The sequence below is a fragment of the Physcomitrium patens genome, chromosome 8, assembly GCF_059467195.1.
Source record: "Physcomitrium patens ecotype Gransden chromosome 8, ASM5946719v1, whole genome shotgun sequence".
NCBI lineage: Eukaryota > Viridiplantae > Streptophyta > Bryopsida > Funariales > Funariaceae > Physcomitrium > Physcomitrium patens.
Window position 1 is genome coordinate 18,154,301 of NC_143417.1, and position 26,306 is coordinate 18,180,606.

Genomic DNA, 26,306 nt, shown 5'->3' on the forward strand with positions numbered 1-26,306 from the left:
CAAAAGACTCTAAATACAATATTATCCACTATAGCCCATAGTAATATGATTAGAAGGTGAGAGCAACATTTGCCCTATAAGATGAAGCTCCCCTACATTTGGGCTCAAAGACGCTATAGCTTATGAAAACAAATAACACTCCAAACAACATAACATCCTCAACATTGGAAACAAAAGTACACTTGATTGTTGCCAATAGCCCAATAAGTATGGAGATCAATGTATTGCAAGGACATACAAGTTCAAAAGAACAAAGTTATCAAGAACTCCTAATTGTAAAACAAACCACCAACTTCCAAAGAAATATCATGTTATTGTAGTAACAAATATATCATAGAATATAAAAATGTAAGCTAAATTTAATCTATTAGATAGTTCAACATAGAAGAATCCTATTAAACTTGAATATGCTTCATTTTTTGTTTATTCAATATTCTAATTAACTTACATCTATAGAGTCACAATGCAAAAGACATTGTTTCAAATAAACAATCAACTTTAATTTTTTATGCTAATTATAAAGAGGGTCCGACTAAAATAATTACCAATATTTAAAAAATGTGAGTGAAAGAAAATTAAGTAAAAAAAAATAATTACTTTCTTGTTCAAAATCTAGCCATTGTTTTAGAAAGCGCTTAATTCTAACTCTAGCAATAAATGAAAAACCTATTCCAAAATCCAAATATCTATCCTATGAAAATATAAATTTGACTTTGGTACTTACAATAATTTGAACTCAAATATCTAATCTAATGCACTTCAATCAAGCCTTTAAAACTTAGTGGTTTTGTCCAATCTAAAGACTGGTAATTTTTATATAAAAAAATCAAAAAATCAAAAAATAAAACAAACAAAACCGAAATATAAGATCATAACTAAATTAGCACTAAGAAAATAATGTTATTAAAACTAAAACAATCTATCCACAAAACTTGCATTTCTTATCAATTCTTACATGTCCGATTAATAAATTATATCCACATATCATACTTCTCTCATTTTCATATGCGATTGTAGGTGGACACCTATTTCCAACAAGTTTTGTGATACTTTATTGACAAATTCTAAACAAGATAAAGCTTGTGTGTGCATAATGTACATATATACACAATAAATTTTCAATGGCATGTTACAATTTTATATATATATATATATATATATATATATCTTCTACTTTTCTAACTTTAAATCATTTTATTATGTGGTATTAAGAATATGCTCTATAAATGATATTAATAGCTATATACCTCCTCAATTTTTCCATGCACATATCAAAACAATTAGAAATGTAATGGTGCTAACAATTAGTAGGCTTTTGAGCTCTATTATATGTCTCATAAATATATATATCTATAATTATATTTAATGCACATAAACTTTACTACTTTATCTTGTACAAAATATTTCAACAACTTCTAACAAGATTCCATTAAAAATCCCAATGCATAACTTTGTAGAATTTTCAATTAAAACTAGATGATCTAATTCACTACAAAATAAAATAAAAAGTTGGATTTAGTTGGGAGCCTTGGAAATAAAACATAGCAGTTTCTTTTAATGAAATGAATCATCCAAGGCTATGCTTGTACTCAACAGACATGCAACAGTACTCCCTCCCTCATATCTACAAGACAAAATGAACAAAGAACACCATACTCCTTCAACAAACATATACAAAACTTTAGAACACATCGCTTGAACATACATACTAGCCAAAAAAAATGCCAATTATTGTTGAAGAAGTGATGAACTTCAAAATGATCATAAAAATGATGTAGTGGTAAGAGCCTTCAATTACACACTTGACATGTCAACAATACTCCACAACAATCACTTAAACATCCTCCCCCTTCATCTTCATGATTGCAACATCACCTACTGATTTCAATGATATGAATGATATGGAATACCAATATCTTAAACAATTCAATCATTGTGAATAAGGTTCCAAATACACAAGCTAATGTTTGAATGTGGTACAGAACTCCTTTGTAGTAGCATTAACAAGGTGATCCACCGACCACTACAAAAGCGCCAAGTCTAAAGAATAAGATACTATTCTTGTGGTGATAGCCACCTCTCTGGTGAACTGGATACACCTAAAAGAGTGACGAGACTGAGTGGTACCACAGCATTGTTTTGCCGTACCCCCTGACTGCCCATACATTTGTATTCTGGCATTTCACAACTGCTTCCACAAACTAAATGTATCGTCTTGTGCACCGAAGATGCGCGACATAGTGGGTGAGGTGCTCTGAGGACTGATTCCTCGGTCTTTCAGGACGACCCAAACTAAACCGCACTCCAACACCTTGAAAACACACCCGACAGCTAGACCATGCGTTCTCAGGCCGCAGCAGATGACACTCTTCTGTCGGACTTCGGAGACGGAGGAAACAGGAAAAACCAGATCATTAGAAGAAAATACCGAAATGTTGCGTTGGCCCTCACGTAGGATGTAGTTGCAATTGGACCGTCCATCCAGATGCTCAAAATACTGCAAATCCGATTTCGACCAATGTTGTCTTCCCCGAACCTGCAGTGCTACGATCCTCGTTACAAATGACCGCCTTGCCAATGTTCCAAACCTAGCTCCTTTCCCAACCAATTGGTTGTATCCCACTAGAGGTTGGGCGTTCGGAGGAACTCACCGCACAGGTCTTCTGTTGTGCAGCAATACGAACCACTTTGAGTAAGACATAAGTGCATAGCTGTGATCCTGAAGATGGCGCACAGCCAATATACTTCTGCCCCGTCCAGCGGTACTGCCATCGCAGTTACCCGCAAGGTGAACACGTGAGGTGAGCTAATTACACGTCCAAACCACCCGCGTAGTGATTGAGTAATGGAAGAAGGACCGAACTCGGGGTGGGATGTTGCAATTACAAGATTTGTCAAATTGCAATCGTACTACCATTCAGAACAAGAAATCCTCACAAATACAATCCCAGCGAAAGGACTATTAGTCTTGGAACCTAGGGAAAGACCTCCAACATCATCCACACCGCAAGATTTTATTATAACCTTCACGAGGCCGATATCCTCGCCAAAGAAAACGTTAAAAAAAATATATAAAAATAATGTAAATTCAAACAGCAATTGTGTGAATGTCGAGCGCACAGACAAACCTCATAACACTGGAAGTGCACATCCGATTCAACCCATTCAAGTTGAATCGCAGATCAACAGGTTCAAAACATGCCCCCACGATCGTCGCACCCAGGATCATGCATGGAAAATGTGGAACCCAGCACACACCGGGCATGCGCCACCAAAATAGACGAACTTCTTAAAAAATTGTGCACAAAGCGCCACCCTGCGAGCTCTAGAACGCCCCTGCTACCCTGCTTGGAATCGGACCGTGCCCACAAATTCATGAATTCGCTCCACTTACTCTCACTAGATAATCTGCAAATCGCGTCTAGCAAGTGCCCTCATCGGCTGCCTGGCCCTGTGGAATACAGTCTGGTTAGGTTCTAAGTAGTCGCCTCGCGGGCAACTCTAGGTACTTGGCACACACACAACAAGCACCACTCTAGCCAGAGCCCACAACTTCCTGCGGGGGAAAATTCGATCCCCACCCTAGTCACACTTGATGTTCCTATATATACGTCGCACAAACATCGACGACCCCAGGTACCCCACAGCTCCTGCCAGCCGCCACAAACAGCACACCCGTCAGACCCTCCACTCCACTCAACCGCCTCACAACCCATCAACCAAATATTACGCACTACCCCAGGATACCCACCCACGCCTGCCCAGTCCCACTTACCACAGAATATGCCCAACCCCAGGCAGAACATCAGCGTGTACCCGAAGTAGAAACTGATCTGGAAAAACCCGGACATCTTCGTCTTCATGTAGAAGTAGTACACCGAGTACAGGTACACGTATCCCGCTGTCGACGCCGCCGACAAAAACGACGTCCACTGCCAGTGATAGTTCTCCGCATTCAGCAAGAAATACGTCCCCACGATCGTCACGCACACCGTCACGATCGTCAAGATGATGAACACCAGCAGCATGAATCCGTACACGTAGTACACCTACACAAACGCCACACATCAAAACTATCACAAGTTAGAATATCTCCCACACGCAGCAACCAACGCCCTTGCATCGCAACAACCAGTGCCACGCATCCTCCCATCCCATTGCCCTCAAACACGTCTCCATCAACCCAAAGCCCCATGCACTCTGCTCAACCAACACACACTTCCGACCCTGCCACCCGCTCCCTCCAACCTCCACCCACCTTGTACTGCCAGAACGACGTGAACACAAAGTACATCTCGATGAAGATGCTCCCGAACGGCAACAACCCTCCCAGCAGTGCCACCACCGAAGGCTTCAAGTACCACTTCTTCTCTGGAATCGGCCGCGGAATCGTCTTCACCCTGCACGGGTTGTCCGGTTGCCCACTCCAGTTCCGCCCCACCACCGTCCCGAACAGAGCCAGCGGGAATGAAATAAACGCCCAGATCACAAAAACCACCACCTGCCACCCACCACGCTCCCCTCACTCAGAATCCAATTGCATTCCCTAGGCACCACACCAAAGCATCGCTGCTGCCTCTCTGACCAGAAACAATCCTGCCTCGCCTCATCTAACAACGACGCCTCACGCCCATCCCCCTCCCTAAGCTGCAACCGCACCACGATGCAAATGCCTCACCATCGTGCCGAACGGAATGGCCGCCAGCGAATGATAGTAGATCGCCACGAAGTTCAGCAGGAAACCGATGCCGAAGCACAGGAATGGGAACAACGACGCCGTCAGCAGCATCGACTTGATCCAGTGCTTTCCTGCACCAACGTCACATACCCGGCATCAAGCGTACGCAAGCATCCAACGTCCAAACCCATCCATAATTCCAACCATTCCTACCCATACCACACCACCCCCTCCCCAAAACCACCGCCACTTCCTCACATGGGTACAGGTACGCACCATCATTGCGCGAGTAGAACCCTCCACTCACGTATCCCGCGATGAACGACGTCAGCGCGTAGCACACGATGAATGTCGTCACAATAGCTCCACGCCTGCAACCAAGCATGCACACCCCCACCCGCCCGTTCACACCACCATTCTCGCCACCAAAACGAACCCAATCATCCCTCGCATACGACCACCACTGCAACCACTACACCTCCCGAGCCACGACTCGTCTCTCCGACCAATAGAACGGTAACACCCTCTTCAGTGCGGCAACCGCTTCCCGCAGCTCAAAACACCCACATCACATAAGCCCTCAACGGGCCTCCTCACATCGAGTACACCATTTCGTCTCCCTCTCCGTCACCATCTCATCCCCCAAACACCAACACAAACCCGCATCCACTTACCCAACATACAGCATCCCCACGATCGCTAACAGGATCACCAGCAGCATCAACATCGCCAGCTGAGCGCCCGTCCCCACCAATGCCGACAGCAGCACCAGGTTCCGAGGCGCCCGGAAAACGTCTCCATGCACCAGTTTCCATCCCGACTCCTCGCTCACGTCCCGCTCCTGCCCAACCACCACCACAACACCCCCTCGTTCCATTATCCAATACCGCCTACCCCAACGTCCACCAGCATCATCATCATCATCATCATCATCATCGACTCCCTGCACTCACCAGCGTCTCCAAGTCGTCCTCCTCGCGTGCATACTTCGCATAATCGTTGCGGAGGGTGCGCATCAGAATCATCGATACCAGCCCCGTCAGAAATATCACCATCATGAACGAGTTGAAGATAGAGAACCAATGTATCTGTCATCGCGGCCGCCACCCAACATCAACCACAAACCAAACACCCCCACACGTCAAACTCGCGACTCGTCCCATTCACCATCCCATGAACCTCCAACACACCACTAACTCGCATGTAGCTTCAAGCTCCCGTCTCCACCCACACTCGCTACACAAATCTTGCAACTCAGCCCTCCGCTCCCTCCTCACACCCACCTGGTGCTCAAAGAACGGGTAATCCAGGTACGCGTCGAATCGTCGGATGAACGATATGTTGGTCTCCACCCACTGCACTGCGTACGTCAGGTCGATCTTTTTCCCAGAAATCAGGGGCTGCAGGTTGTCTTGGGTCAGGTTCACTTGAATGATCTGCCCCCGCCCACCCCACCGCACGCCACCTTAGTCCATGCCACCCCCGCGCAACCACTCACCAACCCTCGTAACCAAACACCCCCACCCTGCAAACCCGTACTCAAAAACTCATACCTGGTCGTTGTTATACTTAATCAACAGGTCCTTGTGTGTGTAGATCGTGTACTTCTCGTCGTCATTCTTGTCCGCATGCTGCTCTCCCACGAACCCTGCACTCCCCCACAAACACCCCAACCATGACATCTCATTTCTCGCCCCCACACCCACACCCCCTCCCGCTCACTGCCATACACGCATGAAATTCCAACGTTTCTTGCCCCAACATACAGCACACGTATAGCACTTCGAAACCACGTCAGACACACAACTCCCGTATGAATTGCAAATCCCGCATATGATACCAACATCCACACACCCTGCCAGGCACTGTCCAACACCAAACCACAACCAACTGTGCCAAAAGGATCGGCCATCACGCACCCCAAAGTGGAAGATCGTCTGCAAAACCCACCCACAACACGAAACGAACACACATTCCACTGTCAGAAACCATTCCAACAATGCCATTGCAGCATCCTATCCACCTCAACGGTCGCCTCGCAACTCAGAACTCCACTTCGCAATCAACTAATTCACACCTAGCTCTCTCTCCCTCCCTCCATCCACATTCCAAGAGCCACTCCATGCTCTACTCGAGACTCACAAACACACTACTGCCAGTCACCTCATCAACACCTTCACGTTACATCCAAGCGTCTGCATCCCCACACATTCTGGACTTCACAACTTACCCATGAAGAACTCGAACCAGTAAGCTTGTGCCACAGCAGATCTGAATGCAGCTACCGACGTGCCGTCCAATGTGAAGCTGCATATCGTCCTCTTCTCCACGGGTGCTGCATCGCGAAACCCACGTCAGTCATCGAGTGACATCACTGCAGCACTAATTACCTCCGCCCATCACTGGTTTTGGCACCCCCAACCAAAAACCCTGCCGGACCATGCACTAAATTTCACACTTCATCGTCCGCCCGAACAGGTGCACAAACTACAACCTTCTGCCCACCCCCGTCCCACTCCACACCTCAGCCCACGCAGCTCAAAGCAACACACTCACTCTTGAACTTGATCTCGACCTCGCTGTCGATCAGCTCGTTCCCTTCCAGCACTTCGCCCAGCCCTCCCCATTTGTGTCGAGCATTGCCAGCCGCACCCGGACTGCAAAACGGCAGACTGTAGTAGTTGTACGTCTCTTGCGGATTGTTGTAAGGCCCCACTTTGTTCACCCACAGCATCACCGGATCCCCTTTGCCATACTGCACACTCACAACACACGGACCTCACCCATCACAACCGCGGCCCAGTTCGTCATCACAAAGCCATGTGCAGGTGCTGACATGGCACCCCGATCGTTCCCCAGCCCTCTGCTCGCAAGGGTCACGATCCAGGCACCCGCCCTGCCACAGTGACAACCGCGATGAATGTGTCCAATAAGGCATGCACCGCGGATTTCGACGCCACCCTTACCCTTGCTCCTCGACCTACATTTTGCGCTTCGAGCCTCCTAGGGCGATCGACGCCCTAAATGCCAACATTCTTCACGGCAATCATGACACCAACATGAACACAGTAGCGTTCTCATCAATACCGAGTTCTGCCAGGCGACGATCCGTGAAGAGCACGTGTAAGCAGCGAACACACCTTTTCCGTTCCTATACCGGAGCTCTGGCCAAAGCAGACGCATACATTACGGATCACGGGGCACGCCAACCCACCCTTGTGGACCTACTGCCCTCCATCCCAAAACTAAAATGCCGTGCAGTCCATCGCTTCCTCGAAACTAAAATCGGAGGCCACTCAGCACATCACTCTCTCGTCCGAAGTGCGCCTAGTCCGCGCCGGAGAGGACGAGGACGACGCCTCACATAATTGAGCAGGGTTCGACGCTTCTCGTGCTCATGCTACCGACACTGGATCACGTCCGCAAACAACTGTGCCGACCTAATTCACAGTGGTCCTCGCACCTGGACACGCTGATGCGTCGTGAAGCACACAGCCCACGGACCCTTGATGGGGGAAGTGAAATTATAACTCCCCCAAAAAACGGGGAAGTTGAAATCATGAGGGGGAGCGAGCTCATGGCGGCGAAGAGCAAGCAACCTACGGGGCAGACATGTGGAGAGAGATGGGACATACCCTGTGGTCGTACTCGTTGGCACTGCACAGCTGAAGCAAAACCAGCGCACACGCAACCCCCAACAGGCCAACCCTATTGAGGGTCCACATTTTGCACCCTCCTCCCCTCTCCCAGGTCGCCTCAACCCCGAGTGGCTCCGGTGCCAAAATTCCTCCCCCTGCGTCGTTCCTTTCCGGCGGTAGTACCCGCCACCACTGATGTTGCTCCCGATCTCAAAGAGCACCACTTGTGCCAGCCTCTCGTTCTTGTTCTGCGCTGTCAAAAATGTGAACGATTTCCGGCAGAGCGAACCCGCAATGCCAGAGCTCAAGAGCGCAGCGCCCCACAGCCTCGACGCTGCCTCCCGCAACGCGTCGTCCACATCAGATCGTCGGACTACCAAAACCCTGAACGAGGCTCGTGAAATCGACCAGTCTGAGTGGCAGCAGCAGATTCAACTGCACCGCTCGCACCTTCACTTTTTTACCTTCAGATCTGATATCTACAAGGAAGCTGTCTTCGAGAGACAAACTCGTCGATCGCGAGACCTCGGGGTCATGAGCTCGCAGACGACCCTAAACATGGGCAAACTTGGGTTGGGGTCGTGGGGCATTGCCATAATTCTCCGGTCATCCCGCTGCCCTCTCACCTGCTGTGCCGGTGGTGATCATCGCAAGACCGCCTTGTTTGATGCTCTCATCCCTGCTGTTCTCCCCCATTTCCAAGGAACGACTAGGAAATTCTACTTAATAGCTTTTTATTCTAAGAAATTTTTGGCAATTGAGATCAACTTACAAGATCCACAATAAATAGCTTCTTGCAATTGTGGATTTATTTTAAGAATAGAGTTATTACTTAGAGGGCACTTTTAATCTAATCACTATAGATATGGATGATAAGAATCTTGAATATTTCATAGCAATACGTTTTTTGAATCATTGTTAGGCCTGTTGGAGCATGTCTTTATAAAGATTTGATTTTAAGATTACTTATCGAATAAAAATACAACAAGATTTATTAGATGTTCAAATCTTGCATCTAAAGGAGAAGATGTAGCTTTTGATCAACAAAGAACAACTTTCTTGAAGTTTTTAGTCTTATGATACTTCTAAATTTGAACTTAAAAATAATTTATTTTATTTCAAGAAACACTTATATATTTTAAAAATAAAGCATAATTACGTATTTTTAGAACTCATCATGATTTTCCAATAATAAAATATTTCAGATATAATAAGACTTTGGAACTATTCTTTAGAGATTTTTTGTGGTTTCAAATATGGAGGATGATTAAAGATTTTTTACAATCATGTGATGTTTGTTTAAAATCAAAAACTCCTCATCATCGACCTTAAGGACTTCTTTAACTATTACCTATTTTATTACAACCATAGTTAATTGTTTTTACAAATTTTACTATGGATTTTATTACAAATTTATAATACCATATTTTTTACCATACAAAATTTATCACAATGAAGAAATTCTTTTTTTATTATTTATTTGAGGTAATGTATTCTGAAATGTTTCTATAATGTCATTCCATCTTTGTTTTGATTAATCCTACTTTTGATGAAATTGGTTGGTGTTAAAGATTGAATTTTAATTTAACTTTATATTTTTGTTTTACTAAATGATTTGAAGTTAAAAAATAATAGAACTATGCTATATCTATTTTTTTAAATTAATATGGCTTTCTTTTTTTAAGAGCCTTGTTCTACAATTAGTAAATGTCTTTTTGTTTCATCAAACTCGTTTGCTTATTTCATGAGAGATGTTAGTTTAGGATTCAAATATCACCAAGATTCTTCCTTATTTGAATCATATGAAAATCTATTATAATATAAATCTTAACTTAATTAAATTAATCAAAAAACCTTAATATTAAAGATAGAAGGTATTTATTTTTAATGGTGATTTGCTTGAATCTTCAATAATCTATGCACATTCAAATGATATATCTATTATCTTTACAATTATAATATGAGTTCTAACTAAAATATTTCAATGGCATATGAAATTCTTGGTTTCATTTTCATCAATGTACTTCTTGAGTTAGTCAACTCATTTTGCAATAAATTATAGATTGATCTAAATGATATTTGAATTCTTTCTTGATGTCAAGGACAAGAACTCGATGAAAGCTAAAGAGTAAGTGAGACTTTTCTCAAAAAGAAATAGGAAAAAATAGAAATATGTATATTAAGAAAGAAACTGGAATGGCTATTGCCAAAATACAAGAAAACTAGAGACCCTTGAAACTAGACTAGAAGCAAGAAAGGAGTTGACAAGAGTGAAGAGGGCTTCACTCTTGCCTCTATATATACTATCTAACTAGAAGCCACGTGGCGATGTTCTATAAGACCTCCAATATATGTTGACTTTCTAGGCCACATGCCTTTGCTTGCAAGGCAAGTTTTCTATGGATGGACCACGTAGTTAGCTTGTTCTTTAAGCTTCCAACATGTGTGGCACATGGCTAACTTGTTGACCAAGTTTCTAACCTAAAAGTCAACTATAGACTCCTATAAAGTCAAAGCAGCGTCTATGAAGCTTCTAAGAAGCTTCTCTAGAAGATATTACACAATTAACCTACTTTTATCTACTTTTACATACTTTTATCTATTCATATAGGTAATTATATGTATGTCCGTGACATTACCCCCCCTTCTAGGGACGAGTTCCACGAGGAGCGGTGATTATATATTGAGAAAATCTAATATGCGGCGAATTGTATTTGCTACATACTCTGATCTTTGTTCTCTTCGAAGATAGTTGATGGGTCCTCTTAGCCATCGATAGTGTCCCATTCCAGGGCGAGAAGACCACCCTGTTATTTGATCACTGTTGAGGCCTTCATAACTTCCTTCAAATAATACATTTGAAATACCATCAGGAGTCGTTCCTATCTCCAATAATATCACCAAACATCGAGAATCTCTTCCAAGGTCGTGATACCAAACGCGTTGTATCTCACCATCTATTCGAGGAAGAACATGTCGTTCTTGAGGGTCCTCATCTCGGTTGCGTCGTCTTGAAGGTTGTGACAATCGCAATGTCTCATCCGGTAAGTCAGCAAACGAAGGTTCTTGAGTTGAATCCGCTGGTTGTTGGCTCTCCATCTAATTAGCGTCACAAAATGCAAAGAAGTTACAAACAAGGATAGGAAATTGAATGTTATCTTGCCTCAATCTTGTCTCTTTTATAAGAGAGGTTTTCATCTTGGTTTTGATGGATGTCGTTGATGAAAAACTTTGACTTTAGCTGATGCATTTGCTAGATTCCTGGATGGCTCCAATGTGCGCTCACTAATATCATATCCGCACCAATGAACAAGATATTCCAGCTTATTTCGGCGCTGCCTTGAGTCTAATATCTCTTCCACCTCAAATTCTTCATTATTATCTACTTCTATAGGAGGCGGTGGCATTTGTCTTCTTCCTTGTATATCCACTGTCTTATATGGTTCAAGAAGAGACACGTGGAATACAGGATGGATCTTCATTGACTCCGGTAGATGTAACCGATATGCAACTGGGTTGATCTGTTCAGAAATAGAAAAGGGGCCAAGCCTACGATAGTCCAATTTGTCACAAGGTCGAGTGGTCTTGATATTGCGACGAAGTAGCCTTACCTTATCACCCACGTTGAGTTGTGGTTGCTCTTTACGATATACATCTGCATTTATCTTTTGTCGTTCTTGAGCTTTCTTCAACTGCGCCTTCATTATTGCATGTAACTCTGACAACCGATTTGCCATATCTTCTGCTGCAGGATTATCAACTTTTGAAAAATCAAAAGTATCAAGTCGTGGATGATAGCCATAATTGGCAAAGAAAGGTGTTTGTTGCGTGGAGGAATGTACCGTATTATTATAAGCAAACTCTGCCAATGGCAGAAGGTTTGTCCAATCATCTTGTTGGTAGTTGATGGTACACCTTAAATACTGTTCCAAGACTTGGTTTACGCACTCTGTTTGTCCATCAGTTTGAGGATGGAAAGCTGAAGATAGCTTTATGTCCACTTTTAAAATCTTGAAAAGAGTCCTCCAGAATCTCGACACAAATTGAGTTCCCCTATCCGATATGATATCTTTAGGTAATCCATGATAGCGATAGATATTATCAATGAAAAGCTTAGCTGTTTCTTCACCTGTGATAGATTTTGTACATGGCATAAAATGTGCCATCTTGGTGAAACGATCTACTATCACAAATATAGAATCATAAGATCTTGAGTTTGGAAGATCTGTGATGAAATCCATAGAAACAGAAGACCATGGTTGTTCTGGTATAGGTAATGGCTGAAGAAGTCCGTAAGGTCGATGTCGAGGAATTTTTGATCTTGAACAAATATCACATGATTGTACAAAGTCTTTGACTGACTTCCACATTTGTGGCCACCAAAAATCTCTTGATATGAGTTCCAAAGTCTTATTATATCCAAAGTGCCCTGCTGCTGGAAAGTCATGACGTGCTTGAAGAACACGCAAACGTGCTTTTTTTTCTGGAACATATAGGCGTCCTTCAAAATATAATAGATTATTCTTGAACTCGAACTTAGAAGAATCATGAGACTTGGAAGAATTATTCTCGATATCATGAACAAGAGGGTCTGAGGACATACTGGACTGGATTTGCTTGAGAAAAGTTGAATCAACAGTCAATGTTGATTTCACTGCTCGGAGATGAAATTGCTCCGGTTTCAAGAGGACCGTTCTTTGTTGCTCAAAAGCTGCATCTCCTTCTTTTGGTGCAAAATAAGAACGTCTAGACAGGGCATTGGACAAACCTTGTTGTTTTCCTGGCCGATAAGTGATAATGAAGTCGAATCTTGACAAAGACATACTCCAACGAGCTTGACGACGATTCAACACGCGTGCTGACATGAAATACTCGAGGTTCTTGTGATCTGTATACACATTGACTGGACTAGAAGCACCTTCTAAATAATGACGCCATTCTTGAAAGGAATCCACGATTGCAAGAAGTTCTTTATCGTGGATCTCATAATTGATCTCGGCTGCTGAGAATTTTCTTGAATGAAAAGCTATCGGATGAAGTTTGTCATCTGTTCCCATTTGTGATAAAACTGCACCCAAGGCAAAATCCGATGCGTCTGTTTCCATAAAAAATACCTTGGAAAAGTCAACACGATATAAGACTGGTGCAGAGACAAACGATGTCTTCAAGGCTTCAAATGCTGCTTCCGCTTCTTGATTCCATTGGAATTTATCTTTACTAGTCAAGCGTGTAAGTGGAGCTGCAACTCGTGAGAAATCTTTGATGAAGATCCGATAGTAATTGGCAAATCCCAAGAAACATTGGACATCTCTTACTGTCCTTGGAATCTTCCAATCCATGATTGTTTGGACTTTCTTAGAATCCATCATGAGACCATCATTTGAAATGATGTATCCTAAAAAGTCAACTTGAGTAGTGTGAAATACACACTTTTCTATCTTGGCGTACAATCCTGCATCTCTAAGTTTTTGTAATACTTGACGAACATGTATTTCATATTCTTCGACGTTCTTAGAATAGATCAGGATATCGTCTAGATAGCAGACGACAAAATTGTCTAAGAATTCACGAAATACATCATTCATGAGATGTTGAAAAGCAGCTGGTGCATTCGTGAGTCCAAAAGGCATGACATTATATTCAAAATGCCCGTACCTGGTTTGAAACGCAGTCTTCCATTCATCTCCTTCTTTGATCCGTACTAGATTATATGCTCCTCTTAGATCTATTTTTGTATAGATCTTAGCTTGATTTAACTGGTCAAGGAGTCCTGATATCAAAGGTAATGGATACCTGTTCTTGATTGTGATCTTGTTGAGTCCTCGATAGTCAACACACATTCGTAAAGATCCATCTTTTTTCTTTACGAATAAAATTGGAGCTCCTGCTGGAGATTTTGAATGGCGTATGAAATTCTTTGCTAAATTCTCGTCAATATATGTCTTGAGTTCAGCCAACTCATCTTGCGATAAACTGTAAATTGGTCCAAATGGTGGCAGAGTTCCTTCCTTGAAATCGATTGAACAATCGTATGGGCGATGCTCAGGAAGAATATCTGCATTCTTTTTCTCAAAAACGTCTTGATAATCCTGATATTGACTTGGAATGCTACTTGAAGTCTTTACGCTTTCAGAAATAGGTGCAGCATAAATAGCAAAAGTTGATCCTTCTTTTGCTGCGTGTATAAATGCTTTTGCACCTATAAGTGCAGGTTTTACTATACTAGACTCATGATTTTTTACTTGATTAATAGAACTGTTACTAATGCTCTGAGGAAAATCAAGTTTACGAGAAATCCAATCTATTCGAGGATTATACTTTTCTAACCATGATAAGCCTAAAATAACTGGATTAGAGGGAGATCTAATTATATTAAAAATTACGCAACTACTATGACCATTTATTACTACATCTACAGGAAGTGTTTCGTGAGTTACATCTCCAGAAGACAACGGACGACCATCTATGACTTCTACGTGTACAGGTTTAGTTTTTTGTATTAATGATATTCTATGACATCTAGCAAATTCTTCATCTAAAAAACAAGATGAGGCTCCTGAATCTACCAAGGCAGAGGCTTTGTAATTATTAGGTCCTAAACGCACATCTATTATAAAACAAGGAGATGGTTCTGAGGAGAGGATAGGACCTTCATTAGAAGTTGTACAAGATTTCAGCCGCACGGTCCCTATTGTAGCTGGACGTACTCATTTTCCGACATACTGTCTTCTTTGACAGCCGTACTCCTCATTTTGTAGTTGCGTCACTTCTTTGGACAATGTTGAGCAGTGTGCTTAGGTTCTCCACAATATAAGCACAATCCTTCTTGTCGACGACGAGACTTTTCTTGCTCAGTAAGAGGTTTGAAACGTACCGCATCAATTTGCATATCCTCTACTTCTGAAGGTATGTGTTGAGGAGACGTCGGTGTTGCCATTGAATTGTAGTAACGTTGAGGCCCACTTGTGCGACTCTCGGATCGAAATTCAAAAAGTCGATTGTCGCACTTCACAGCAAAGTCAATTGCTTGACTCAATGTTTGAGGATCAGGTAAATTAAGCATCAATTTCTTTACCTCATATTGTAATCCGTAGAGAAATTGACTCACAAGTGCGGCATCATCCCACTTGATATCAGTTGTAAGTTGTCGAAATTGCGAAGCATATAATGTTACTGATCGATTGCCTTGTCGCAAAATACGGATCTTGTTGGTTGCAACACGAATTGCATCATGTTCTCCAAACATGGATCGAAACTCCGCCAAAAAAGCCTCCAGATTATCCAATATTGGATCTCGTCGTTCAAGAAAAGATGAAAACCATGACAATGCTGAACCTGAAAGAAGTGTACCAATGAATCTAACTTGTGACCCTGGAGTTGGATAGCTCTGGGGTTGAAGTTCAATCAGTAGTTGGACTTGATTGATGAATCCTCGAAACTTGGATCTGGTACCATCAAACTTCTCGGGCAAGGCAACTCTCGGTTCTCTAACACTCGAAGGGTGTTCCATTCTGGGAGAAGGGACATGGTTTGGTGCAGATGTTGAAGCAGCCCCAATCATCTCTATATCTTCACTTCCTACCATTCTTGTTGCTCCTTGTGGTGGTAAATTGAGTTGATGCATCGCAAGCATTAACTCCCTCAATTGTTCTTGCATCTGTGCCATTGCACTCTTCATTTCAACAAGCTCTGCCATAGTAGCATTTAGAAAAGAGAAGATGTCTAATAACGCTCAAAATAGAAGAGAGGAATTGATAACAAAGAAAATACTAAGAACAATATCAGTTTAAAAGAGGGTAATCCGCAACTTCTAATGCGCTTATGTCTTATCAAGAAAAAGGGGTAACCCACTCTTAATCAAGAAAAGACAAAGCTTTGATATTGTAAGTGTACTCTTGTCAATCTGTCAAGGACAAGAACTCGATGAAAGCTAAAGAGTAAGTGAGACTTTTCTCAAAAAGAAATAGGACAAAATAGAAATATGTATATTAAGAAAGAAACTGGAATGGCTATTGCCAAAATACAAGAAAACTAGAGACCCTTGAAACTAGACTAGAAGCAAGAAAGGAGTTGACAAGAGTGAAGAGGGCTTCACTCTTGCCTCTATATATACTATCTAACTAGAAGCCACGTGGCGATGTTCTATAAGACCTCCAATATATGTTGACTTTCTAGGCCACATGCCTTTGCTTGCAAGGCAAGTTTTCTATGGATGGACCACGTAGTTAGCTTGTTCTTTAAGCTTCCAACATGTGTGGCACATGGCTAACTTGTTGACCAAGTTTCTAACCTAAAAGTCAACTATAGACTCCTATAAAGTCAAAGCAGCGTCTATGAAGCTTCTAAGAAGCTTCTCTAGAAGATATTACACAATTAACCTACTTTTATCTACTTTTACATACTTTTATCTATTCATATAGGTAATTATATGTATGTCCGTGACACTTAAAGATCAATTTAGCAATCATATAAACAATGCTCTATAAGAATATTTGCATCTTCCTTCTCAAAAACATCTTGATAATTTTGATATTAGCTTAGAATGCAACTAAAAGTCTTTCCACCATTAGAAACACATGTGGGACAAATAACACAAGGTGATTCTTCCATTGCAATATGCAAAAAAAGTTCATGTGCCTACAAATATTGATTTGATTGTACTAGACTTTTGACTATCTACTTAATTGGCAAAACTCATAGTTATAGTCTAAATAAAATCAAGACTAGAAGGAATCCAATTTACTCAAAGATTATACTTATTTTAAAATGATAAATCTAAAATTACAAGATTACAAAGATTTCTAATCAAATTAAATATCACAAAATAACTATAACCATTAATTATAACAATTGTAGGATGGATTTCATTAATAACATCTCTAGAAGCCAATAGACAACTATCTATGACTTCTACATGAATAATACTAGTTTTCTTCATAAGAGATTGTTTTGTCTTTGAACAAACTTTTGATTTAATAATCAAGCTAAAATTCTTAAATCAAATAAGGAAGAATCTTGGTGATATTTGAATCCTAAACTAACCTCTCTCATATAAGCCAAGAATTTAAGTTGTAAACCCTAAACCCTAAAACTTGATTACAAATTTAGAAGTATCATAAGACTAAAAACTTCAAGAAAGTTGTTCTTTGTTGATCAAAAGCTACATCTCCTCCTTTAGATGCAAGATTTGAACATCTAATAAATCTTGTTGTATTTTTATTCGATAAGTAATCTTAAAATCAAATCTTTATAAAGACATGCTCCAACAGGCCTAACAATGATTCAAAAAACGTATTGCTATGAAATATTCAAGATTCTTATCATCCATATCTATAGTGATTAGATTAAAAGTGCCCTCTAAGTAATAACTCTATTCTTAAAATAAATCCACAATTGCAAGAAGCTATTTATTGTGGATCTTGTAAGTTGATCTCAATTGCCAAAAATTTCTTAGAATAAAAAGCTATTAAGTAGAATTTCCTAGTCGTTCCTTGGAAATGGGGGAGAACAGCAGGGATGAGAGCATCAAACAAGGCGGTCTTGCGATGATCACCACCGGCACAGCAGGTGAGAGGGCAGCGGGATGACCGGAGAATTATGGCAATGCCCCACGACCCCAACCCAAGTTTGCCCATGTTTAGGGTCGTCTGCGAGCTCATGACCCCGAGGTCTCGCGATCGACGAGTTTGTCTCTCGAAGACAGCTTCCTTGTAGATATCAGATCTGAAGGTAAAAAAGTGAAGGTGCGAGCGGTGCAGTTGAATCTGCTGCTGCCACTCAGACTGGTCGATTTCACGAGCCTCGTTCAGGGTTTTGGTAGTCCGACGATCTGATGTGGACGACGCGTTGCGGGAGGCAGCGTCGAGGCTGTGGGGCGCTGCGCTCTTGAGCTCTGGCATTGCGGGTTCGCTCTGCCGGAAATCGTTCACATTTTTGACAGCGCAGAACAAGAACGAGAGGCTGGCACAAGTGGTGCTCTTTGAGATCGGGAGCAACATCAGTGGTGGCGGGTACTACCGCCGGAAAGGAACGACGCAGGGGGAGGAATTTTGGCACCGGAGCCACTCGGGGTTGAGGCGACCTGGGAGAGGGGAGGAGGGTGCAAAATGTGGACCCTCAATAGGGTTGGCCTGTTGGGGGTTGCGTGTGCGCTGGTTTTGCTTCAGCTGTGCAGTGCCAACGAGTACGACCACAGGGTATGTCCCATCTCTCTCCACATGTCTGCCCCGTAGGTTGCTTGCTCTTCGCCGCCATGAGCTCGCTCCCCCTCATGATTTCAACTTCCCCGTTTTTTGGGGGAGTTATAATTTCACTTCCCCCATCAAGGGTCCGTGGGCTGTGTGCTTCACGACGCATCAGCGTGTCCAGGTGCGAGGACCACTGTGAATTAGGTCGGCACAGTTGTTTGCGGACGTGATCCAGTGTCGGTAGCATGAGCACGAGAAGCGTCGAACCCTGCTCAATTATGTGAGGCGTCGTCCTCGTCCTCTCCGGCGCGGACTAGGCGCACTTCGGACGAGAGAGTGATGTGCTGAGTGGCCTCCGATTTTAGTTTCGAGGAAGCGATGGACTGCACGGCATTTTAGTTTTGGGATGGAGGGCAGTAGGTCCACAAGGGTGGGTTGGCGTGCCCCGTGATCCGTAATGTATGCGTCTGCTTTGGCCAGAGCTCCGGTATAGGAACGGAAAAGGTGTGTTCGCTGCTTACACGTGCTCTTCACGGATCGTCGCCTGGCAGAACTCGGTATTGATGAGAACGCTACTGTGTTCATGTTGGTGTCATGATTGCCGTGAAGAATGTTGGCATTTAGGGCGTCGATCGCCCTAGGAGGCTCGAAGCGCAAAATGTAGGTCGAGGAGCAAGGGTAAGGGTGGCGTCGAAATCCGCGGTGCATGCCTTATTGGACACATTCATCGCGGTTGTCACTGTGGCAGGGCGGGTGCCTGGATCGTGACCCTTGCGAGCAGAGGGCTGGGGAACGATCGGGGTGCCATGTCAGCACCTGCACATGGCTTTGTGATGACGAACTGGGCCGCGGTTGTGATGGGTGAGGTCCGTGTGTTGTGAGTGTGCAGTATGGCAAAGGGGATCCGGTGATGCTGTGGGTGAACAAAGTGGGGCCTTACAACAATCCGCAAGAGACGTACAACTACTACAGTCTGCCGTTTTGCAGTCCGGGTGCGGCTGGCAATGCTCGACACAAATGGGGAGGGCTGGGCGAAGTGCTGGAAGGGAACGAGCTGATCGACAGCGAGGTCGAGATCAAGTTCAAGAGTGAGTGTGTTGCTTTGAGCTGCGTGGGCTGAGGTGTGGAGTGGGACGGGGGTGGGCAGAAGGTTGTAGTTTGTGCACCTGTTCGGGCGGACGATGAAGTGTGAAATTTAGTGCATGGTCCGGCAGGGTTTTTGGTTGGGGGTGCCAAAACCAGTGATGGGCGGAGGTAATTAGTGCTGCAGTGATGTCACTCGATGACTGACGTGGGTTTCGCGATGCAGCACCCGTGGAGAAGAGGACGATATGCAGCTTCACATTGGACGGCACGTCGGTAGCTGCATTCAGATCTGCTGTGGCACAAGCTTACTGGTTCGAGTTCTTCATGGGTAAGTTGTGAAGTCCAGAATGTGTGGGGATGCAGACGCTTGGATGTAACGTGAAGGTGTTGATGAGGTGACTGGCAGTAGTGTGTTTGTGAGTCTCGAGTAGAGCATGGAGTGGCTCTTGGAATGTGGATGGAGGGAGGGAGAGAGAGCTAGGTGTGAATTAGTTGATTGCGAAGTGGAGTTCTGAGTTGCGAGGCGACCGTTGAGGTGGATAGGATGCTGCAATGGCATTGTTGGAATGGTTTCTGACAGTGGAATGTGTGTTCGTTTCGTGTTGTGGGTGGGTTTTGCAGACGATCTTCCACTTTGGGGTGCGTGATGGCCGATCCTTTTGGCACAGTTGGTTGTGGTTTGGTGTTGGACAGTGCCTGGCAGGGTGTGTGGATGTTGGTATCATATGCGGGATTTGCAATTCATACGGGAGTTGTGTGTCTGACGTGGTTTCGAAGTGCTATACGTGTGCTGTATGTTGGGGCAAGAAACGTTGGAATTTCATGCGTGTATGGCAGTGAGCGGGAGGGGGTGTGGGTGTGGGGGCGAGAAATGAGATGTCATGGTTGGGGTGTTTGTGGGGGAGTGCAGGGTTCGTGGGAGAGCAGCATGCGGACAAGAATGACGACGAGAAGTACACGATCTACACACACAAGGACCTGTTGATTAAGTATAACAACGACCAGGTATGAGTTTTTGAGTACGGGTTTGCAGGGTGGGGGTGTTTGGTTACGAGGGTTGGTGAGTGGTTGCGCGGGGGTGGCATGGACTAAGGTGGCGTGCGGTGGGGTGGGCGGGGGCAGATCATTCAAGTGAACCTGACCCAAGACAACCTGCAGCCCCTGATTTCTGGGAAAAAGATCGACCTGACGTACGCAGTGCAGTGGGTGGAGACCAACATATCGTTCATCCGACGATTCGACGCGTACCTGGATTACCCGTTCTTTGAGCACCAGGTGGGTGTGAGGAGGGAGCGGAGGGCTGAGTTGCAAGATTTGTGTAGCGAGTGTGGGTGGAGACGGGAGCTTGAAGCTACATGCGAGTTAGTGGTGTGTTGGAGGTTCATGGGATGGTGAATGGGACGAGTCGCGAGTTTGACGTGTGGGGGTGTTTGGTTTGTGGTTGATGTTGGGTGGCGGCCGCGATGACAGATACATTGGTTCTCTATCTTCAACTCGTTCATGATGGTGATATTTCTGACGGGGCTGGTATCGATGATTCTGATGCGCACCCTCCGCAACGATTATGCGAAGTATGCACGCGAGGAGGACGACTTGGAGACGCTGGTGAGTGCAGGGAGTCGATGATGATGATGATGATGCTGGTGGACGTTGGGGTAGGCGGTATTGGATAATGGAACGAGGGGGTGTTGTGGTGGTGGTTGGGCAGGAGCGGGACGTGAGCGAGGAGTCGGGATGGAAACTGGTGCATGGAGACGTTTTCCGGGCGCCTCGGAACCTGGTGCTGCTGTCGGCATTGGTGGGGACGGGCGCTCAGCTGGCGATGTTGATGCTGCTGGTGATCCTGTTAGCGATCGTGGGGATGCTGTATGTTGGGTAAGTGGATGCGGGTTTGTGTTGGTGTTTGGGGGATGAGATGGTGACGGAGAGGGAGACGAAATGGTGTACTCGATGTGAGGAGGCCCGTTGAGGGCTTATGTGATGTGGGTGTTTTGAGCTGCGGGAAGCGGTTGCCGCACTGAAGAGGGTGTTACCGTTCTATTGGTCGGAGAGACGAGTCGTGGCTCGGGAGGTGTAGTGGTTGCAGTGGTGGTCGTATGCGAGGGATGATTGGGTTCGTTTTGGTGGCGAGAATGGTGGTGTGAACGGGCGGGTGGGGGTGTGCATGCTTGGTTGCAGGCGTGGAGCTATTGTGACGACATTCATCGTGTGCTACGCGCTGACGTCGTTCATCGCGGGATACGTGAGTGGAGGGTTCTACTCGCGCAATGATGGTGCGTACCTGTACCCATGTGAGGAAGTGGCGGTGGTTTTGGGGAGGGGGTGGTGTGGTATGGGTAGGAATGGTTGGAATTATGGATGGGTTTGGACGTTGGATGCTTGCGTACGCTTGATGCCGGGTATGTGACGTTGGTGCAGGAAAGCACTGGATCAAGTCGATGCTGCTGACGGCGTCGTTGTTCCCATTCCTGTGCTTCGGCATCGGTTTCCTGCTGAACTTCGTGGCGATCTACTATCATTCGCTGGCGGCCATTCCGTTCGGCACGATGGTGAGGCATTTGCATCGTGGTGCGGTTGCAGCTTAGGGAGGGGGATGGGCGTGAGGCGTCGTTGTTAGATGAGGCGAGGCAGGATTGTTTCTGGTCAGAGAGGCAGCAGCGATGCTTTGGTGTGGTGCCTAGGGAATGCAATTGGATTCTGAGTGAGGGGAGCGTGGTGGGTGGCAGGTGGTGGTTTTTGTGATCTGGGCGTTTATTTCATTCCCGCTGGCTCTGTTCGGGACGGTGGTGGGGCGGAACTGGAGTGGGCAACCGGACAACCCGTGCAGGGTGAAGACGATTCCGCGGCCGATTCCAGAGAAGAAGTGGTACTTGAAGCCTTCGGTGGTGGCACTGCTGGGAGGGTTGTTGCCGTTCGGGAGCATCTTCATCGAGATGTACTTTGTGTTCACGTCGTTCTGGCAGTACAAGGTGGGTGGAGGTTGGAGGGAGCGGGTGGCAGGGTCGGAAGTGTGTGTTGGTTGAGCAGAGTGCATGGGGCTTTGGGTTGATGGAGACGTGTTTGAGGGCAATGGGATGGGAGGATGCGTGGCACTGGTTGTTGCGATGCAAGGGCGTTGGTTGCTGCGTGTGGGAGATATTCTAACTTGTGATAGTTTTGATGTGTGGCGTTTGTGTAGGTGTACTACGTGTACGGATTCATGCTGCTGGTGTTCATCATCTTGACGATCGTGACGGTGTGCGTGACGATCGTGGGGACGTATTTCTTGCTGAATGCGGAGAACTATCACTGGCAGTGGACGTCGTTTTTGTCGGCGGCGTCGACAGCGGGATACGTGTACCTGTACTCGGTGTACTACTTCTACATGAAGACGAAGATGTCCGGGTTTTTCCAGATCAGTTTCTACTTCGGGTACACGCTGATGTTCTGCCTGGGGTTGGGCATATTCTGTGGTAAGTGGGACTGGGCAGGCGTGGGTGGGTATCCTGGGGTAGTGCGTAATATTTGGTTGATGGGTTGTGAGGCGGTTGAGTGGAGTGGAGGGTCTGACGGGTGTGCTGTTTGTGGCGGCTGGCAGGAGCTGTGGGGTACCTGGGGTCGTCGATGTTTGTGCGACGTATATATAGGAACATCAAGTGTGACTAGGGTGGGGATCGAATTTTCCCCCGCAGGAAGTTGTGGGCTCTGGCTAGAGTGGTGCTTGTTGTGTGTGTGCCAAGTACCTAGAGTTGCCCGCGAGGCGACTACTTAGAACCTAACCAGACTGTATTCCACAGGGCCAGGCAGCCGATGAGGGCACTTGCTAGACGCGATTTGCAGATTATCTAGTGAGAGTAAGTGGAGCGAATTCATGAATTTGTGGGCACGGTCCGATTCCAAGCAGGGTAGCAGGGGCGTTCTAGAGCTCGCAGGGTGGCGCTTTGTGCACAATTTTTTAAGAAGTTCGTCTATTTTGGTGGCGCATGCCCGGTGTGTGCTGGGTTCCACATTTTCCATGCATGATCCTGGGTGCGACGATCGTGGGGGCATGTTTTGAACCTGTTGATCTGCGATTCAACTTGAATGGGTTGAATCGGATGTGCACTTCCAGTGTTATGAGGTTTGTCTGTGCGCTCGACATTCACACAATTGCTGTTTGAATTTACATTATTTTTATATATTTTTTTTAACGTTTTCTTTGGCGAGGATATCGGCCTCGTGAAGGTTATAATAAAATCTTGCGGTGTGGATGATGTTGGAGGTCTTTCCCTAGGTTCCAAGACTAATAGTCCTTTCGCTGGGATTGTATTTGTGAGGATTTCTTGTTCTGAATGGTAGTACGATTGCAATTTGACAAATCTTGTAATTGCAACATCCCACCCCGAGTTCGGTCCTTCTTCCATTACTCAATCACTACGCGGGTGGTTTGGACGTGTAATTAGCTCACCTCACGTGTTCACCTTGCGGGTAACTGCGATGGCAGTACCGCTGGACGGGGCAGAAGTATATTGGCTGTGCGCCATCTTCAGGATCACAGCTATGCACTTATGTCTTACTCAAAGTGGTTCGTATTGCTGCACAACAGAAGACCTGTGCGGTGAGTTCCTCCGAACGCCCAACCTCTAGTGGGATACAACCAATTGGTTGGGAAAGGAGCTAGGTTTGGAACATTGGCAAGGCGGTCATTTGTAACGAGGATCGTAGCACTGCAGGTTCGGGGAAGACAACATTGGTCGAAATCGGATTTGCAGTATTTTGAGCATCTGGATGGACGGTCCAATTGCAACTACATCCTACGTGAGGGCCAACGCAACATTTCGGTATTTTCTTCTAATGATCTGGTTTTTCCTGTTTCCTCCGTCTCCGAAGTCCGACAGAAGAGTGTCATCTGCTGCGGCCTGAGAACGCATGGTCTAGCTGTCGGGTGTGTTTTCAAGGTGTTGGAGTGCGGTTTAGTTTGGGTCGTCCTGAAAGACCGAGGAATCAGTCCTCAGAGCACCTCACCCACTATGTCGCGCATCTTCGGTGCACAAGACGATACATTTAGTTTGTGGAAGCAGTTGTGAAATGCCAGAATACAAATGTATGGGCAGTCAGGGGGTACGGCAAAACAATGCTGTGGTACCACTCAGTCTCGTCACTCTTTTAGGTGTATCCAGTTCACCAGAGAGGTGGCTATCACCACAAGAATAGTATCTTATTCTTTAGACTTGGCGCTTTTGTAGTGGTCGGTGGATCACCTTGTTAATGCTACTACAAAGGAGTTCTGTACCACATTCAAACATTAGCTTGTGTATTTGGAACCTTATTCACAATGATTGAATTGTTTAAGATATTGGTATTCCATATCATTCATATCATTGAAATCAGTAGGTGATGTTGCAATCATGAAGATGAAGGGGGAGGATGTTTAAGTGATTGTTGTGGAGTATTGTTGACATGTCAAGTGTGTAATTGAAGGCTCTTACCACTACATCATTTTTATGATCATTTTGAAGTTCATCACTTCTTCAACAATAATTGGCATTTTTTTTTGGCTAGTATGTATGTTCAAGCGATGTGTTCTAAAGTTTTGTATATGTTTGTTGAAGGAGTATGGTGTTCTTTGTTCATTTTGTCTTGTAGATATGAGGGAGGGAGTACTGTTGCATGTCTGTTGAGTACAAGCATAGCCTTGGATGATTCATTTCATTAAAAGAAACTGCTATGTTTTATTTCCAAGGCTCCCAACTAAATCCAACTTTTTATTTTATTTTGTAGTGAATTAGATCATCTAGTTTTAATTGAAAATTCTACAAAGTTATGCATTGGGATTTTTAATGGAATCTTGTTAGAAGTTGTTGAAATATTTTTGTACAAGATAAAGTAGTAAAGTTTATGTGCATTAAATATAATTATAGATATATATATTTATGAGACATATAATAGAGCTCAAAAGCCTACTAATTGTTAGCACCATTACATTTCTAATTGTTTTGATATGTGCATGGAAAAATTGAGGAGGTATATAGCTATTAATATCATTTATAGAGCATATTCTTAATACCACATAATAAAATGATTTAAAGTTAGAAAAGTAGAAGATATATATATATATATATATATATATATATAAAATTGTAACATGCCATTGAAAATTTATTGTGTATATATGTACATTATGCACACACAAGCTTTATCTTGTTTAGAATTTGTCAATAAAGTATCACAAAACTTGTTGGAAATAGGTGTCCACCTACAATCGCATATGAAAATGAGAGAAGTATGATATGTGGATATAATTTATTAATCGGACATGTAAGAATTGATAAGAAATGCAAGTTTTGTGGATAGATTGTTTTAGTTTTAATAACATTATTTTCTTAGTGCTAATTTAGTTATGATCTTATATTTCGGTTTTGTTTGTTTTATTTTTTGATTTTTTGATTTTTTTATATAAAAATTACCAGTCTTTAGATTGGACAAAACCACTAAGTTTTAAAGGCTTGATTGAAGTGCATTAGATTAGATATTTGAGTTCAAATTATTGTAAGTACCAAAGTCAAATTTATATTTTCATAGGATAGATATTTGGATTTTGGAATAGGTTTTTCATTTATTGCTAGAGTTAGAATTAAGCGCTTTCTAAAACAATGGCTAGATTTTGAACAAGAAAGTAATTATTTTTTTTTACTTAATTTTCTTTCACTCACATTTTTTAAATATTGGTAATTATTTTAGTCGGACCCTCTTTATAAT

General features: G+C 44.1%; 2 protein-coding genes and 2 long non-coding RNA genes across 7 annotated transcripts; 2 read left to right on the top strand and 2 right to left on the bottom strand.

Moving 5' to 3' along the window:
- Nucleotides 1–1,964: 1,964 nt before the first annotated feature.
- On the bottom strand, nucleotides 1,965–3,019 carry LOC149988499 (uncharacterized). Its single transcript, XR_016504622.1, has 2 exons — nucleotides 2,652–3,019; nucleotides 1,965–2,536 (listed from the first exon to the last, which is right to left on the bottom strand). It is a non-coding gene; the product is annotated as an uncharacterized LOC149988499 (long non-coding RNA).
- Nucleotides 3,020–3,228: 209 nt separating this feature from the next.
- LOC149988500 (transmembrane 9 superfamily member 1-like) lies at nucleotides 3,229–8,449 on the bottom strand. 3 transcript variants are annotated; one of them, XM_090252759.1, is made up of 13 exons: nucleotides 8,314–8,449; nucleotides 7,235–7,433; nucleotides 6,909–7,013; nucleotides 6,598–6,615; nucleotides 6,232–6,326; nucleotides 5,962–6,114; nucleotides 5,632–5,766; nucleotides 5,353–5,519; nucleotides 4,955–5,049; nucleotides 4,679–4,809; nucleotides 4,259–4,501; nucleotides 3,776–4,049; nucleotides 3,229–3,650 (listed from the first exon to the last, which is right to left on the bottom strand). In XM_090252759.1, the coding sequence occupies exons 1-13, from the start codon at nucleotides 8,401–8,403 to the stop codon at nucleotides 3,583–3,585; spliced, it is 1,773 nt and encodes a 590-aa protein (XP_090108885.1). In that variant the 5' UTR covers nucleotides 8,404–8,449; the 3' UTR covers nucleotides 3,229–3,582. The 3 variants fall into 3 exon arrangements, with proteins under 3 accessions (XP_090108885.1, XP_090108886.1, XP_090108887.1); XM_090252760.1 differs by having other exon boundaries at nucleotides 7,645–8,414; XM_090252761.1 differs by lacking the exon at nucleotides 8,314–8,449 and adding an exon at nucleotides 7,819–8,170.
- Nucleotides 8,450–17,955: 9,506 nt separating this feature from the next.
- Nucleotides 17,956–23,588, top strand: LOC141045705 (transmembrane 9 superfamily member 1-like). Of its 2 annotated transcripts, none has more exons than XM_090252762.1 (13): nucleotides 17,956–18,512; nucleotides 19,393–19,591; nucleotides 19,813–19,917; nucleotides 20,211–20,228; nucleotides 20,500–20,594; nucleotides 20,712–20,864; nucleotides 21,060–21,194; nucleotides 21,298–21,464; nucleotides 21,768–21,862; nucleotides 22,008–22,138; nucleotides 22,316–22,558; nucleotides 22,768–23,041; nucleotides 23,167–23,588. In XM_090252762.1, exons 1-13 carry the CDS (start codon nucleotides 18,423–18,425, stop codon nucleotides 23,232–23,234), a joined length of 1,773 nt encoding a protein of 590 aa, XP_090108888.1. In that variant the 5' UTR covers nucleotides 17,956–18,422; the 3' UTR covers nucleotides 23,235–23,588. The 2 variants fall into 2 exon arrangements, with proteins under 2 accessions (XP_090108888.1, XP_090108889.1); XM_090252763.1 differs by having other exon boundaries at nucleotides 17,959–19,181.
- A 209-nt stretch (nucleotides 23,589–23,797) lies between these two features.
- On the top strand, nucleotides 23,798–24,855 carry LOC149988501 (uncharacterized). Its single transcript, XR_016504623.1, has 2 exons — nucleotides 23,798–24,165; nucleotides 24,281–24,855. It is a non-coding gene; the product is annotated as an uncharacterized LOC149988501 (long non-coding RNA).
- The last annotated feature ends 1,451 nt before the right edge of the window (nucleotides 24,856–26,306 follow it).